The 18,185-nt window shown below is 38.5% G+C and overlaps 1 protein-coding gene across 1 annotated transcript; it reads right to left on the reverse strand.

Moving 5' to 3' along the window:
- Positions 1-9,678: 9,678 nt before the first annotated feature.
- LOC308090169 (uncharacterized protein) lies at positions 9,679-17,917 on the reverse strand. Its single transcript, XM_080435227.1, has 4 exons — positions 17,547-17,917; positions 13,311-13,412; positions 11,369-11,656; positions 9,679-11,097 (listed from the first exon to the last, which is right to left on the reverse strand). The coding sequence occupies exons 2-4, from the start codon at positions 13,378-13,380 to the stop codon at positions 10,310-10,312; spliced, it is 1,146 nt and encodes a 381-aa protein (XP_080291353.1). The 5' UTR covers positions 13,381-13,412; positions 17,547-17,917; the 3' UTR covers positions 9,679-10,309.
- Between the last annotated feature and the right edge of the window lie 268 nt (positions 17,918-18,185).

Here is an 18,185-nt window from a genome sequence, read left to right on the forward strand (position 1 = left end):
GGATTACTGCATGTTTTTGTGAGGGTACCTACCCTAGGAGACACGGGGAGAACATACAAACTCCACACAGAAAGGCCCTTTAGCCAACCCCACCTAGGGTATGGGCACTGATGACGCGGAGGAGAGAACACGCCCCCAGCGCCCACAGCGTCCCCTGCGGGAATCGAACCCAGGACCTTCTAGCTGTGAGGCGACAGCACTACCGACTGTGCCACCGTGCCCCTTTCTTTTTTTTTCTTTTTTTTTTCAATTGTAAAACATACATCTTTATTTAAACCTTTCAAGATTAAAAAGGCTTATGTGAACAATATGAGCCCCCCCCCCAAAAAAAGAAAAAGAACTGGGGGAAAAAAGCTGTAGAAAAAAAAGAAATGACTTCTCACACATACAAAGATAAAAAGATGAGCTCCCATTAATTGGGAGGGGTGAACACCATCAGGTCATTTGGACAGACACTCTGCCTTATCCTGTTCCTCAGGTCAGGGGTGAACAGGAGGAGGTCTGATTCAGCATTCTGGGCCTCAATCAAGACAGCCTGGTAACTGGGGTGGGAAAACCTGAGCCAAATCTGTGGGAGGCATATCGGCATCCTCCTGCGTTCGCTCATCCCCATGTCGAGCAATAGGACTCTCCATTTCTACATCCACGGGCAACGACGTATCGCACGTCTTTCTTTATTTCTTTAGAAAGCAGTTACCATTTGCTGACATTGTCTTCCAAACCCTTATTTTGGAGTGCCGCTTCCTTCCACTTTGATGAATTTCAGCTTATGGCATATGTTTGTATCCTGTAACATGGTATGTTGGTACAGTATATGATTATGTTGTATCCTGCATTTCTATGAAATGTGTGATCAGACCTGTGCAGCTGTAGGGCTGCAACTATCCATGATTTTCCAACTGATTATTACTTTTTAGATTAATCTAATCAAGAAGCAGTCATTTTATTTGTTATATATTAACACATTTATTATCTGTGTTGTGCAAGACAAGTGAAAAATCTACAAGCTCAAAATGCATTGCATCTTGATTTGTTGTGAACTTGTACATGGGCTATTTTCACTATTCTATGTGCAAAATAGGGATCAATTTTTAATTGATTGTTTCTAAATTATTGATTATCAATAAATAAATAAAATTTGACATTTTGTTTGATTAGCCTAACTGTTCCACTCCTAGATGTATGTTCTCTTCTCTACAAGTCTGGAAGGTCATATAAACAATAGTCTCGCGAGCCAGACTGTTGCCTCCCACAATTTTCAAATGCTTATAGCATTAGGAGATAGTGGAATAGTTGTCTGGCTATGCAAGACTATATACACTATACTATATATATACAAGACTATATTCACCCCCCACATGTTTACTGTACATTGTTCATAGCTACTAGTGTTTAGCATGTCTTGTTTATTGTTGTATATTATTGTATTACTTTAAATGTCTTAATGAATTTTATATACAGGACCACAATGGAAACAAACACCTTGGGCCTTTTCTGTTATTCTTTTAACAAACCCTTGGGCCTTTCCTGTACAAATTGCATACTGTTAATAAAGTATTAAATCAATCAATATAATGGACAGTACCCGAGACCAACAGTAGGGGGCAGCAATACACCAACTAGCGTCTAGACGAACTCGTCAGAAGAACATACCCACATCATCATTTGTCTGTCACTAAATGTTTCGATGAATTGGGAAAGGACCCCAATGGAAAGAGCCATAGGCTTTCTTGGGTTAAAATCCTCTAAAATCCTCTCAGACTTTATATTGAACTGTACTTATAGGAATTTAGCTAACCTTAAACGCCATTGGTTTCTACAGACATTAAATGAAGCCTATTTTGCAGCGATTTCAAATTTGCCATCTTTCTATATCCGGTTACAGGGCTGTGAAATGGTTTAATTTGAGTGTAGTTCAAACACTGGGCTGTGACCCACAAAATACAAATTCCACACACGTAGGGATGGGAGATCATATTTGATCACATAATCCGCCTTTGACCACTGTGATCAAAGTAGGGATGCTAAATTCAATTCATACAATTTTATGGCTATGGCTTCCAGTAAAATGTGAGCACACACACACACACACACACACACACACACACACACACACACACACACACACACACACACACACACACACACACACACACACACACAGCTCACAGCTCACAGCGAAACCCTAGAGAGATGCCCCCTCAGCCAGCTGGCCCTGGAACTCCGGGCACAAACACAAACAGAGCCACGAGATAGAAAACCCATTGGACTAAACCAAATTATAAAACAGCAAAAGGAAAACTACCTGACACACACTGGAAAGAAGCAACACAAAAGCAGAGTGCCACGAAGGGACAAGAAAGCCGCTCCTGCCATTATACTACGCTTCATCAGCAGAAAGCACAAGATCGCAGTACTGAAACAGGGGCGAAAACTGAAGGGATCGAACGTCTACATCAACGAGCACCTGACGAAGAGAAACGCCGACATCGCCAGACATGCGCGAATCCTGAGACGGGAGGAGAAGGTACAGGCAACATGGACTGCGAACTGCAAAATCTACATCAAGCTCAACGGAACACCAGAGGAGGCCAAAACGCTGCTCATCAGAGACCTCTCTGAGATGGAACAGTACAAATGAGGGCATACACAGGACATTATAACGATAAAACAACAAATAAGGTACCACTCTATCTCACCATGAAGAACCATAAGACTCTATTATCCCATATACATTACAGTGCTATTAATATATATATTTGGTTGATATGCAATATTATCTATGAGGCATTATTCTATGAACCTATGACTAATATATATCTCCAAACATATATGCTTATTATTATTATATTTTGTCTGCTATTAGTGTTACCAGTACTATCATTATTATTATTATTGCTATTACTAATGACTACACTATATAATAATGGAATCAAATGTGGATGATGATGAGCTAAGCAACCTGAGCCAAGGCAATGACCTCAGATGTCCCCAGAACCCAGTTGGCTGGAATCTAGAGACATTTAAATACACTGAATATAACAGATATGACTATGAACAATACATTGATCCAGACAATAATATTTTTAATGACATAGAAAATAATTGCAATTATCATACTGAGGAACAACTAAATATAAAACCACCTGGAAAAGATATATCAATAATACACTTCAATAGTAGGAGCATGTATACAAATTATGGAAACATCAGGGATTACCTAGATAAACATAAAAAACCCTTCAATATTGTTGCTGTCTCTGAAACATGGTTTGACCCTGACAGGGGTATCAACTTTCCTCTTAAAGGGTATGAACTTAATTATAGGAACAGGGAAAAGAAAATAGGGGGTGGAGTTGCCCTGTATGTGGACATCAACCTAAAATATGAAGTGATAGAAAATATGTCTATTGTTATTGATAATGTGCTAGAATGTATCACCATTGAGATATGTAGAGAAAAACATAAAAATATTATTGTCAGCTGCATCTACAGAGCTCCTGGGACTGACATTGACATATTTACAAAAACTATGGAAAGTGTGTTTTCCAAATCCCACCAGAAAGTCATTTTTATCTGTGGCGACTATAATTTGAATTTATTAAATCCACATAAGCATAAATATATAGATACATTTATTGATAATATGTATAGCATTAATCTATATCCATTAATAACAAGACCTACTAGAATAACTACAAACTCAGCAACACTAATTGATAACATATATACAAATGAATTTGGAAATAACATAGAGAGGGGGGTATTAGTGACAGACATTACAGATCACCTGCCAATATTTGCTATATATAAGTGTGAATATGAAAATAAAGATATAGCAGCTATACCTAGATATAAACGTCTAATAACAGAAGAGACCATTGCAGCCCTAAGGCAGGATCTGCTGGCTCAGAACTGGAACATCATATATAATGAAGATGATACTAATATAGCATATAATATATTCATTGGTATATTTGGGGAACTGTTTGACAAAAACTGCCCTACTCAGAGATGTAAAGAAAAGAAAATAGAGACAAAGAAACCGTGGATTACGCATAAATTAAAAAATGCCTGTAACAAAAAGAATACATTATATAAGGAATACATAAGACATAGAACTGTAGATAATGAAAATAAATATAAAAGATATAAAAATAAATTAACTCATTTTATAAAAGCAAGTAAAAAAGATTATTATAATAACTTATTAGAAAACCATAAAAATAATATAAAGGGATTATGGAGTATTCTGAACAGAATCATAAAAAAAGGATCACTGTCCACAAACTATCCGCAAACCTTCGTTGACAATGGTAAAACAATAACCAATCTAATCGAAATAGCAAATGGCTTCAATCACTTCTTTGTTAATATAGGACCCACACTTGCAAATGAAATAAAAACCGCAAGACCAGAGGAAAATGTGCCTGCCGATGAATGGGGTTTCTGCAACCCTAACTCTATGTTTTTGAGAGCTGTGGAGGAACAGGAAGTTATGGAAATAGTTGGAAACTGCAAAAACAAGACTTCCACTGACTGTAATGACCTAAGCATGTCACTTGTCAAAAAAATAATGGACACCGTAGTAAAACTACCTTCATCGCCAACTCATCTTTCAGAAATGGCGTATTCCCAAATAAAATGAAAAAGGCAAAAGTTATCCCAGTTTACAAAGCAGGCAATAAACAGCATTTCACCAACTACAGACCAATTTCCTTGCTCTCACAGTTTTCAAAGGTATTGGAGAAATTATTTGTGGACAGGTTAGATCACTTTATAGAAAAAAATAACTTACTAACAGAGAGCCAATACGGTTTTAGAGCCAACAGATCTCCCGCAATGGCATTGATTGAACTAACAGAAGAAATAATAAAAAACATAGATTCAAAGATGTACACGGTTGGAGTCTTTGTAGACTTAAAAAAAGCTTTTGACACAATAGACCACACTATCCTTATAAGGAAATTGGTAAAATATGGTTTCAGAGGGGTGGTGTCAAATTGGCTTGAAAGCTACATACAAAACAGAGAACAAATTGTACAACTTGGAGAATGCAAATCCAGAAGCCTGAACATTATGTGTGGAGTCCCCCAAGGGTCGGTTTTGGGTCCCAAACTGTTTAACTTATACATCAATGATTTGTGCTCAGTGTCAAGTGTATTGAAGTGTGTACTATTTGCTGATGATACTAACATGTTCTGTACTGGGGAGGACATCCAGCAGCTTATGAAGGTCTTAACAATAGAAATGAGCAAATTCAAACTCTGGTTTGACAGAAATAAATTATCTCTAAACTTAAATAAAACAAAATGTATGGTCTTTGGAAACCGCCAGATAAAAATAGATATCCAGTTGATAATAGATAATAATATAATAGAAAGAGTATATGAAAATAAATTCTTGGGAGTGATCCTAGACCATAAACTCTGCTGGAAACCCCATATAGAACATGTGAGGAAAAAAATGGCAAAGAGCATAGCAATCATTAGTAAGGCAAGATACGAACTTAATCCCAGCTCATTACATACCCTGTACTGTGCAATGATATTACCCTATTTATATTACTGCTCAGAGGTATGGGGTAACACATACAAATCAACCATAAATACATTAATCATAATTCAAAAAAGAGCAATAAGAGTAATAAATAATGCAGGATATCGGGACCATACACATATATTGTTTCTTCAATCACATCTTTTGAAGTTCAAGGATATGGTCATCTTTAAAACACTACAGGTCATGTATAAAGCAAGATATAATCAATTACCGGGAAATGTACGAAGCAAATTTTTGGATAAAGAGGGGGGATATAACCTCAGAGGACCACTGAACTTCAAGAAACATGTGATGAAAACAGATCTTAAAATAATGTGTATCTCTTCTTATGGAGCCACACTATGGAATGGGTTAGAGGATGAATTAAAATATTGTGAAAACATACATAAATTCAAAGTTAGACTAAAGAGATCTATTTTCGATAGGTACAGAAGGGAAGAAGAGCTTGATTGAAAGTATGATGTAGTGTTATATAATTACATTATATAATTATATTAGACAGTAGAAATGGTTATGATATTGTAATTGCTGTATTGTTATATCATATTATATCATAACATACTATATTAAATGATGTGTTGGGATATGTTGTGTTATATATCTGCAATTATACTATATACTATTATATTGTTACTATACTATTACTATTGTAATATTGAATTATATTGTAATTTACAACATACTATTGTATTATATTGGGATGTATATACCATATACCATGTATATATGTACATATATATATATATGTATATATAAATAATTTATACGTAAGTAAGTACGCCATGGGGCGTGCTTTGTGATTAAAACAATAATGAAGAAAAAAGTTGTAAGACTACAGGGCAGGGCCCGACAAGCCTAGTGCTTCTCCCTAGCCCCTTTTCGGACTCTTGGACACTACTGAGAAAATTAATAATAATAATGAAATGTTATTTGTATGATGTTTGTGCCCATTATCCGAAAATAAAAAAAACTGAACTGAACTGAACTGAACTGAGAGTAAACTAGAATGCTATCTGGCCCTAAACAGAGAATACGCAGTGGCAGAATACCTGAGCACCGTGACTGACCCAAAACAAAGAAAAATCTTAACTAGGTACAGACTCAGTGAGCACAGTCTTGCGATCGAGAAAGGTCGTCACAGGCAGACCTGTATCCCGAGAGAAGACAGACTATGCACCCACTGCACACAAAATGAAGTGGAAACCGAGCTACACTTCCTAACCGTCTGTCCATTGTACCAAGACATCAGAGACACATACTTCCCACAGATTACAACCACACACGGAGATTTTGAAAACATGACCAATGACAAAAAACTCCCATACCTGCTGGGCGAAGTACAACAATGTGCAAACACAGCAGCAAGATTCGTGAGTTGCTGTGATAGGAAAAGGATATCAAACGGAACACAACCACCCTAAAGACTAATCATTGTGTATATTCTGGCACTATACCTGCACCCAGTGATCTTGGTACATAGAAATTGACCTATCGAAGATTCTGACTTTCAAATGTACATATTTTTTGTTTTGATTGTATTGCTGTATTGTTGTATTATGCTTTCTGCTTTGGCAATGTAAACGTATGTTTTCTCATGCCAATAAAGCCCTTTGAATTGAATTGAAATTGAGTGCATGCGTGCGTGCGAGCGAGCGAGAGAGTGTGTGTGAGAGAGAGAGAGAGAGAGAGACGACAGACTGACCCTCATAAACTTTCACTACTCTAGATTGTAGGCTACTTGTCTTGAAGCTGGTTTAGAATTAGCGTTAGTCCACAAAACAGCCTTTGATCTTCGTGTGGAAATTCCTCCTGTTTTCACAACTTTACACAGACTGTCGTACAAAGACAATCTCACACACAAGTTACACAAAGGTTTGTTCACTGCAAACGTATATTATACAACGTAGTTCCGACAAAGCAATCTGATTGGTTGAAATAGCTATCTAGCCGTGCTTCAAACCAGCATGATAGCACGGGCCTAATAATCACATTAATAAATCACTTCGCACTGCAGTCCGCACCTGATTAGACCATATATGGCACAGCTGTGCTGTGACGTCACGTCACGCTGTCCCACGTTAGGAAAACAGTAACCTCGCATCACCAGTCTTTCCACCTCGGAGGTGTTACTAAAGACCCATATGATCCGGTCTAGGCCACGCCTACAAAAAAAAAGAAAGAAAAAAGAATCCTCTTTCCGGATTCTGCCCATCCGGTTTTGCGGCGTCGCTCTGTTTTGGTTCCCCAATCCCTATTTAAATGGAATAGAATTTCCCCGTGGGATAATACAGACGCTAAATAGTCTCCGGATAGTGCACGCACATTTACATTAAAAAAATTAGCTAAACTATGCCACATCAAGGATTTTATTAGGACGGACCTATTTTGGGGTGAGACGTCTTTCCGGTTCTGCCCATCCGGCCACTTTTTATTTTTTTAACTTCCGCTCCCGACCGGATCATATACACGAAAAGGAATGGTGCCCATGCAGGCTAGGAAAACAGACAGACAGTAAGTAGCCTGACCCACCGCCGCCACCGGAGAACAAACAGCTATGCAAAATGGACTATGTTGTCACCTGTTAATTTTGACTTATTTGGTGGACCTACGGTTGATCAATGGTTAGAAGAAGAGGATGAGAAGGAGAATGTGAAACCAAATGAGAGATATGTTCCAAAATTACTCCCATTTCGTTAACAGTCCAGTGTATGTTATACTTTATCGTACGAAGGTATCGCACGGCGAAAATAGCCGATCTACAAGTTCACAACGCGTTGCCATCGCGACGCGTTGTCAGCTTGTAGATCAGTTATTTTGGCCACGTGACACGGTCGTACGACGGAGCATATAGCCTACTGGAATCAGCTGTGTTGATGAGATGGTGCCTCAGAGCGCTGCTACAGGGACTATTTCATGTCTCAGTCAAATAAACTCTTCTCTTTACAGGGAAACGGATAATAGCGAAACATTTTTATTATGAATTGCCCCACAATATGAATACATTTGGATGTGTTTTGTCTGTTGTATAATCGCAATATTACACTCGAGGGTGTGCTTTACCCTAACCCTGTAGGCCTATAGCCTGTCTAATTTATATACTTATGAAGATGGATATACCGTAACTGTTTATTTTGTAATTGTTCTGTGTTCCTTTTATCTATATTCTTTCTATAATTTAACTCTTCCTGTAACTGCGGGTGTTGAAAGCTTGTACAAGAAAATATCACCCACTCTTTTACATATGTAATCATGTGATGTGACACTTGACTTGGGTTGAGTCTTCTGATTCCTGCCTCCAGACTAAATTCTTCCACACATCCAAAATGTAGTAATGTTAATGGTAGGGTAAGTGATATTTTTTAAGTATTTTGTTAAAAGGTTAAAGCACTATATTATGATAGTACTCATTGCTATAGAGTGTTTGTTCAGTAACAGGAGTCTCCCTGTCTCTCCAGCTCTTAATAAACAGAAAATACATTTTCCGGTAGGTGTCAAAATCTCAGCCAATCAGGAGAAAGTACCCATTTTTAAGCTTCATTTTTATAGTGTTCCAGTTCCAATTTTGCCTGCTCATTTCTTAGTGTCATCACTTCCAATTTCACTTGTTTAATCTATATCCTGATTGAGTTCTCAATGCATTTTCTGTTTTATAAAGAGCTGGAGAGACAAGGAGACTCCTTTTACTGAACAAACACTCTATAGCAATGAGTACTATCAGAATATAGAGCTATTTAACACTTATTATAACCAAAGAAAATCACTTACCCTACCTTTAAGTTAAGAGATCATAGCTTATGTTTCACCTTCCTGATAATAATCCATTACACTTATAGCATAATAATGAAACATCTAGCGTGTGTGTGTGTGTGTGTGTGTGTGTGTGTGTGTGTGTGTGTGTGTGTGTGTGTGTGTGTGTGTGTGTGTGTGTGTGTGTGTGTGTGTGTGTGTGTGTGTGTGTGTGTGTGTGTGTGCACTATAGTGCTTTGCATTGGCTTTTGTTTGCTATTCACAATCGAATAATGTAATACGACTTAATAGTGATCATCATAGCCACAAAGTGTAATTCTTACTGTCATAATTAATTACCAATGCATGAAAAAAAAAAATTCTCTCAGTTAACTGATATTTAATAAGTAAAGTAATTGAAATAATGCCCAATTCATTGGACATGTGATGAGAATACAGCAAAATGACATTAAATCATATAATAAAAACGGTAAGATTCTAGAAAAATAGTTACCAACTACATTAAACAATTGATATGGTTTACATGGTAATTTATATAGCTTGAGAAACCGTTCAATGGAGTTCAATGGACAGGTGGAGCGATCTTGGGAGGTTTTCAGCGATTACTTTCAATGGTGTGACGTCAAGTTCACTTTCTATTATATTATATATGAATAACACCAACATAATTTGAAATACCTCACGGTAAAAAATAAAATAGAAAATGTTACCATTAACATTTGAAAGTAATTGTTGTAAGGTTTTAAAAGAAGAAAACAAAAGAGCTGGGAAATGTCTCCAAAAGACAAGTCCTAATGGAGGCCTCTGTTGACAGGAGCAGTATAAATCTCCTTTAGTTTGTCTATACAACTCCCTGTCAACATACAGATGTTTAATTTGATCCTCTCAGTGAGCTAATTTATAGTGGAACGTTTTTTTTCTTCCCTTGGTGTGAATGCACTGGTGTTAGAGCACTTGACTGACTGAAATTCTTGTCACACTGTTAACATTGTGAGTCGTCTCAAGTGTGGACAATCTGGTGTATCTTCAGGTCACCCGACTGAATGAAACTCTTGTCACAGTGTTTACAATGGAAATGTTTTTCTCCAGTGTGGACACACTGGTGTTTCTTTAGGTCAGCTGACTGAATGAAACTCTTGTCACAATGTAGACAGTGGAAAGGTTTTTCGCCAGTGTGGATACGCTGGTGTCTTTTCAGGTCAGATGACTGAATGAAACTCTTGTCACAATGTTTACAGTGGAAAGGTTTTTCTCTAGTGTGGACATGCTGGTGTGCTTTCAGGTGAACTGACTGTCTGAAACTCTTGTCACAATGTTTACAATGGAAAGGTTTTTCTCCAGTGTGGATACGCTCACACTGTTTACAGTGGTAAGGTCTCTCTCCAGTGTGGATACGCTGATGTGTCTTCAGTTCCCCTGATTTTCTAAAACTCTTGTCACAATGTTTACAGAAGTGGGTTTTCTTTTTCTTTTTTTCTTTTCTTCCTGTGGATATCAGATGAGATGCCTTTACTTCTCTTAGTCCAATTAAAGTCTTGGTAAAGAAAGAAGTCTTGTTCAAGTGATGACTGGAAGATGCTGGTTGACCTGTGTCTCCTTGTTTCTGGCTGGTTACAGAGTTAATGATTTGCTGACAGGCTGCTGGGGTGATCTGTCCATTCCTCAGCATTTGGCAGTAGAGGCCATTGTGTCTTGCCCTGATGTGTTTATGGAAGAAGACCTGAGATGTGAAGGAGTATGGACACTCAGAACAGGAGAACTGAGTCTGGGAAGATTGGGATATCACTCCTGAGAGAGAGAGAGAGAGAGAGAGAGGGGGGGGGAAGCAGGAGAGAGGGGGAGAGTAGAGGGACAGGTTAAAAATGGTGAGTACAAATACAACTTGAAAAGCTATCATCAAACAAGTCTGTTGTTTAAGAGCACTACGACTTCCCTCTTTATATTTTTGACTTTATTTAATTTATCATCTTTCTCTTTTATTCCCCAATTTAGTCATTATGCCAACTCCCAGTTTTCCCCATACATACAAGTCCTGTCCCTGAGTTTAACACTGACTGACCTCCACTGGTCTCCTCCCAATCATCACTGTCTTCAATGACTACAGTGTCAGATTCATGCTTGACTTCAACTTCAGAACAGTGTGAAGAGATGTCTTCATCATCAACTTCCACTTCCACTTCTACTGCTAGTAATGTCAACATTGACCCATCAGTCTCCTCTGGTCTTTGAAGTAGCTCCTCCTGTTCCTCTTTAATCTGTGGAGGCTCTGATTCCTCCTGAAGCAGACTGGGGCTCCTCTCCTGTTTAGGGGAAACCTCCTCTTTACACACAACCATGTGCAGGATGGCTAGGAGCAGAAAAATAACATGATAGTCAACACTGGATTCCTAAACAAAATTAAGAGTTACTAAATAAGTACAGGTTGAAACTCAAAACCAGGCTTCAAAGTTTCAGCAAGATTCTAGCTAAATACACATAAAAAAGTAAACCTTAATCCATATATTAAGTTTTTTATGTTATCCCTTTAGCCTAAATGTTTCCTGTACCTGTTCCTGTGCTTTTGTTCAAACTTTTTGACTGATAAAGTATTCAATCATTCAATTCATATGTGAGCTCTGATTTGAGAGTAAGTGAGGCTGTAGGCCAAGCCATATACAACTGGATGTGTCTGTAATATGTACAGTATGTATGTCACCTCCAAAGTAGACCAATCATAGCTCATGCCACTAAGTGCATGACATTATGAAACAGAAGCACCTCCAAACATGAAATCTTAACACATCTAGTGAAAGTTAATGGGTCATAGTTTAAAATCTAGTGAACTGAGTTTTTATGACCTGGCCCTGTATATCTAGAAATTAGTCTGTGAATCTGTCTGTGACTGGGGCTCATTTCAGAAACCACTGTCCCGATCAACGCCAACTTTCTTGTGCATGCTTCCTGTAGGCCAAGCACTAATATAATGTACAGCATGTCATGGTTATGTTTCAGTTTTGTACAGATTGTTTTAAGTGCAGATTGTAAGCTTTCAAGTGACGTGACATGCACTGAAATCTCGAAATAGTTTAAGAAGATATACTTATTCGAATGTTGTTAACCACTTAAAGACAAGCTGAAATGGCTTTTGGCCATATCTTAACGTAATTCCCAGTCAAACAGGGGCTGGGTGGCTCTGAACCAGCTGAGTGAGTTTCCCAGCTCAATGTTTAGAACAGTCACACAGCGTACATATGTGATTTAAAGTATGTGATCTAAACTTGTTGTGTTGCACACTGCAACAAGGCAGTGCCGAATCAAGTGCATGTTACTGCATTGGCTTTTTCTTACCTTGTGTTTTTGGAAACATTTAATGTACTGTTTATAACATAATTAACAACGCACCATTCGCACCAACAGAGTGGCACTGCCCTCTAGATTCAATCAAGAAAAAAAGAAAAGTGCTTAATGTAATATATTTAAATATATTGAACCCCCCCCCTTATAAAAAAAAAGCCTGTCAAATATCTGTGTTATCTCATACAGATCAGACTCACAGACCCATTTCTAGACCTCTCACCTCCTACAGAGACACCATACAAACCAGTTTTCAACTACTACCAAACTTTAACCAGGCATTAAATCTGTAGGCTGGAGGTGATTCCGTTTCATAACGTCATGAAACAGCTGTGAGCTGTGTGACAGACACACCCTGTTCTACGGCCACTCTGTAGAAAAATATACAATGTGGTGCAGTTTTTCCTTTTGTGTTGCATATCTAATGCATAGCCATCAATCAATCAATATGCATAGCCACATGCATATAGATCGATTGATTTGATTGATTGATTGATTAATTGAATACTTTATTAGTCTTTTTTTTTTTTTAAATAGCATAGAGGTACAGTAAAACATTTAGGCCAAAAGTATAAAAGTCCTGGGGACTTGTTTCCATTGTGGCCCTATAATAACCGGCTTTGTCATGATATTTTTTGACATGATTATCATATAGTTAAAATACGTACTGAGGTGTGGGTGGTCTTTAGGTTCCTCCTGTTTAATAGAAATGTCCCTGGCTGGGTCTGGAGAGTTCATCTTCACCTACAGTCTGGACTCCACACACTGGTCTGAAATGAAGAAAGTGAATAAGGACTTTAATAACTGAAAAACTAGTGAAGAATAACAATAATATTCGCAGAAGGTAAAGGCAATACCTAAGCCCAACTCTCTAACAGCTGTTGGGAGGGAACCAGCCAACTCTATTTTCAGCTTTTTTTTCATAAATCAACGCTATTGAACACCCTTTACGTCTGTATGTTGGTTAAAAAAATATTTAACCAATGAAAAGTATTAAAAAGCGCTTCTGACAAAACCTCCCAACTCCATTGGATCCTCAAACTGTCGGTCAAACCACCCAACTCCACCCCCTCTCCACTGCATGGCAGTGCGTGCCTCAGTGCACACAGAGGACATAGCTGCTGCGGACAGTGCAGAGCGGAAGATAAACAAACTTTAACGAGGCAGGGGTTTTCCATGTAGTCTGTTAAAAGTAACTATGCAGTCAGTGTACCTGTTTATCAAACTAGCACTGACGGTAATGTTAGGAAAACAATTAATTAGATTTCTAAAATCTATGTTGTGTTTTCTGAGGAGAGTAATGTGACAAGAAATGGGTTCATAGCATTTCTCTCGCTAGTTCTAATGAAACTGCAACTCTGTGAAACCCTCTTTGCAGAAGTTATTGTAATATTTAAAGTCCTGAAGCATCAGGGCCTTAATTCACGCATTGTGATACATTGTGAGCTTGAAGATCCATTGTCAGCTGTTCTTATCAATGATGGACAAAACCTCCTAACTCCACTTGAGCTGGATTGGGGTAAAGTGGTGATAATATAATGACAAATGACACATGTTTTTTTTTTCATTTCCTGAAAAATGAACATTTTGGAGTTTGGTTTCTGCCCGACAGCAGAGATAAGAACCTTGAATGCAAAGATAATGAGATTGCAAAAAATATTTCAAAATACATCCCCAAGCTACAAATTATGTTCACAAGATGATGAGCGACCCTCGCTCCCTAAAATCCCAAACTCAATCTCAGTTAGACTTTGAGATGTTTAGTTCAGATGCAATCTGGGAACCCATCGCCAAATGAAAAGGAAAAACAGCGCCCTCTGCTGTTTTTTACTATCTCACTTGGCTCTGGGAGGAGGTCGACATAGCACTCGTGCGCAAGGAAACCAGGGTTTTGGTCTGCCTTCAGCCTTTCACTTCCGGTGGTGCGACTTATGTTTTCATTCCCACTAACAATATTTCTACACGGAACACTAACACCACTTCTCCCAGAGAACATGGATCGTTTTGGTTATCAGCCCACTTGTTTCTATGATGAAAGAGCAAGTTAAAATGTGAATATCTTTCCGTGGTTGTCTGCTCCGAGGACGCTATTGTTAAATGAGTTTCGGTTTTGTTTTTAGTGGGAAGCAGAGCGCAGACAGTAAATCCCGCCCACTACATTTGATTGGGTAAAGCGCGGCCTGCTTCCTGATCTGAAGGCACGCCCACTTGTACTTCAGTGCGTACACGTTATGACGAACCCCCCGACAGATTCAAACGCAGAGCAGAATCTGTTCTTGAGAGATTAGTTCAGATGTGACCAAGATGATGGCCTTGATGACCTTTGGTCAACAAGAAAGGTAAAAGCAATTAATTTTAGGCGCTCGGCTGGCACAGTGGTAAAGTGCCTGCCCACCACCGCCGAGGTTGTGGGTTCGAATCCACTGTGGTGTATCCAGCTTTATCGAGCGTCAACACTAACACAATTGGCCCGTGTTCGGGGCAGGGAGGCCGGGCGGGGAGGGTGATAATAGTCACTGCAAGTAATCCTACGGGCTGGGGCGGGACCTGTGAGCAGGGAGTGCTGGGCGGGAGGAGTGGGGTAAAAAGCACAAAAACTAAAAAACAATAAATTAGTTCGGGAACATTTTAGTTTCAAAAAGTCAGATGGAGGAATAACAAGAAATACTGTCCAAGATTTCTTACGGTGGTGTGTGTGTGCACCACAAGACAATATGACCAATTTGTTTAATTATCTTAAATTAAAATACATAAGGGTCTACGACCAAACAATGAAGCAGCAAAGAAAAGTGTACAGTATAGTTTTATATTTCAATGCATGTTTCCAATCAATGAGTAATCATGTTAAATATCCGTGAGCTCTGTACTGATAAAGTAAATTATGATTATTTTTTATAATCGAGCAGCCCCGACCTTGTGTAGAAAGTAAGGCCTGATGGTGGAAGATCAGGGGGACACTCAATTAGGGTTCATCTTCCAGGGTGCATGCATGCTCAGAGCAAGTTTCATGGTTTCGTGTGCAATGGAAAAGCCCATATGACCAGAAACAATCATTCAGAATATGGATGTGCATACCTGACCAAATTCTAAATAAAACATTCTACTGTTCTGGCAGATTTTCTTTGAATGTGTTTCTATTATTTATTTTATATTACCAGTATTGGCTTTATAGCCTATCACATTTCATTTTGTCTTTTTCCACACTGTTTTAAGCACAATAATTTCACTTGTATGTGACAATGAACACCTTTAAGATGGAAAAGAGAGAGACTTAAAGTTGGGATTAATTAAGAACAGAAACTCATCTTATACTCAACTTCAACAATAACAGACAATAGAGGAGTAACTTATTTTGTGAAGTTATTTCAAGTTGCTCAGCACCAAAATATATATTTTTGTCTTGAATATTATGTGGATATATTATGAATATAAATACATCTCTCTCATATAGAAAATGTTCCCTCTTACAGGTAAGTAGAATAATGAATTACCTTTTTAAAAAGTAATTTTCAATTATTTAGTAATTATATTTTTTTTAGGTAAACACTCCTCACTCCAAGTTACACAATATTCTTATTGTATAAACACACACGCACGCACACGCACACACACACACACACACACACACACACACATAAATGCACACTGTCCCCTAAAGCCGGGGGAAAATAAATGATTTAGAGCCAAAACATTACAAGTGTAAGATCATCGGTGCTTGTGTAAGTTCACAGGTGCAGGGAAAGGTCAGACCGCCCCAATGCAACTAAAGTTGCTTAAGTTAAACTAAATTCACTAAAGTAAAGAAGAGAGCACTTACATTTTATAACCACCTAAAGAAAGCAACCCAGACACGCTCCAAAACATAGCCCTCAACCATAGAGAAACCCTACAGGGATGCCCCCTTAGTCAACTGGTCCAGGGACTATGTGCACAAACGCAAGTACAACTACCAGACGGAAAACCCATTGGACCAGATTATAAGAAAACAAAAAGAAAGCTACCTGACATACTGGAAAGAGACAACCCAAAACCAAAGCAAAATGGAATGCTATCTAGCACTAAAAAGAAAATATACATTGGCAGAATACTTCAGCATGGTGAACGACCCAAAACAGACTCAGTGAACACAGCCTTGCAATAGAGAAAGGCCGCCACAGACCCCGCTCCCAAAGGAAGACAGATTATGCACCCACTGCACACAAAATGTGGTGGAAACAGAGCTACACTTTCTAACCACCTGCCCACTATACCAAGACATCAGAGACACATACTTCCCACAGATTACATAATACACCCAAAGTGAGTTTGAAAACATGACCCAACGACAAAAAACTCCCCTACGTACAGGGAGGAATACAACAATGTGCGAACAAAGCAGCAAGATTTGTGAACTGTTGCAATAAAAGGTTAGCTAATGGAATACAACCACCCTAAGGACTACTAAGCATTGAGTGTCCCGGCTCTATCTGTACCGAATAGACCTCCAGACCTACTGCACAGATAAACAGAGCTACTACCTTTAAAAAATGCGAATTGTCCCAAAGTGACTGCTAAAGATTGCTGCTATTCGTTTCAACAAAGCTTCATACCCTGTGTATATATATAGCATGTAACAATGCAATGTGACATAGCTATGTTTAACACAATGCTGTACCCCCTCAAACTGTATAATGTACTTTCCCCATTTTCTTAAACTGTTTTATTATATTTTGACACTTGCTTTGGCAATATAAACGTTGTGTTTTCTCATGCCAATAAAGCTCCTTTGAATTGAAATTGCAACTCCTTGCAACAAAACAGTTTTAAGGCCAGTCCACACCAATGCAACTGCCATTGGTGATAATGGTTGCAAGGAGTTGCATTGATGTCGACTGGCCTTTAGTGTGGTATTTCAGTCCACTCACTCAATGTCTTCTCAATCTCATCCCACGTTGCCAGAGGAACTTTGAGTGAAGCCCTGGTTGCTCAAAGCTCTATCTGGGTTGTTCTCTTTGTTTCTTCTGGTTGAAAACGACAGACTGACCCTCAAAACGTCAAATTGGTTTAAGTTAAACTTTCACTAGAAAACGTCTGTTCACTTTTAATGGACGGACTGTAGACTGTACTTGAAGGTAGCTTAGCATTAGCGTTGGTCCACAAAGCAAACTGTCTTTGTACGACAGTCTGTGTAAAGTTGTGAAAACAAGAGGAATTTCCACACAAAGTTCAAAGACTATCTCAGACACAAGTTACACAAAGGTTTGTTCACTGCAAACTTATAATGTAACACAAACTGTCTCTGTATCACGTTCACTTTCTGCTCTGTTTATTTGTCTCTCCCGTGGCGTTCACATCACACCGGATGTGCTGGATGTGTGTTTCGGGTTTCAACCCGGATGAGAAAAAGGGGGACACCAGACCCGTGTCCGTCCCTCTATCTCATCCGGGTTGAAACACATGTTGCCGATATTATAACCTTATTTTTAACTATATGATTATAACTCTACGGTTGCAGGTCCCAGATAGCCAGGACAAGCATGCAGATAATAAAGTCCTGTTAAACA

Source organism: Gymnoscopelus braueri (genome assembly GCF_963280865.1).
Source record: "Gymnoscopelus braueri genome assembly, chromosome: 8".
NCBI lineage: Eukaryota > Metazoa > Chordata > Actinopteri > Myctophiformes > Myctophidae > Gymnoscopelus > Gymnoscopelus braueri.

Coding starts and splice junctions, on each gene's coding strand:
- LOC308090169 (XM_080435227.1), bottom strand. CDS start 13,380: ATGAACTCTCCAGACCCAGCCAGGGACATTTCTATTAAACAGGAGGAA. Junction 11,657..13,310: donor TAAAGACCACCCACACCTCA/GTACGTATTTTA, acceptor TTCTGCTCCTAG/CCATCCTGCACATGGTTGTG. Junction 11,098..11,368: donor TTGGGAGGAGACCAGTGGAG/GTCAGTCAGTGT, acceptor TCTCTCTCTCAG/GAGTGATATCCCAATCTTCC.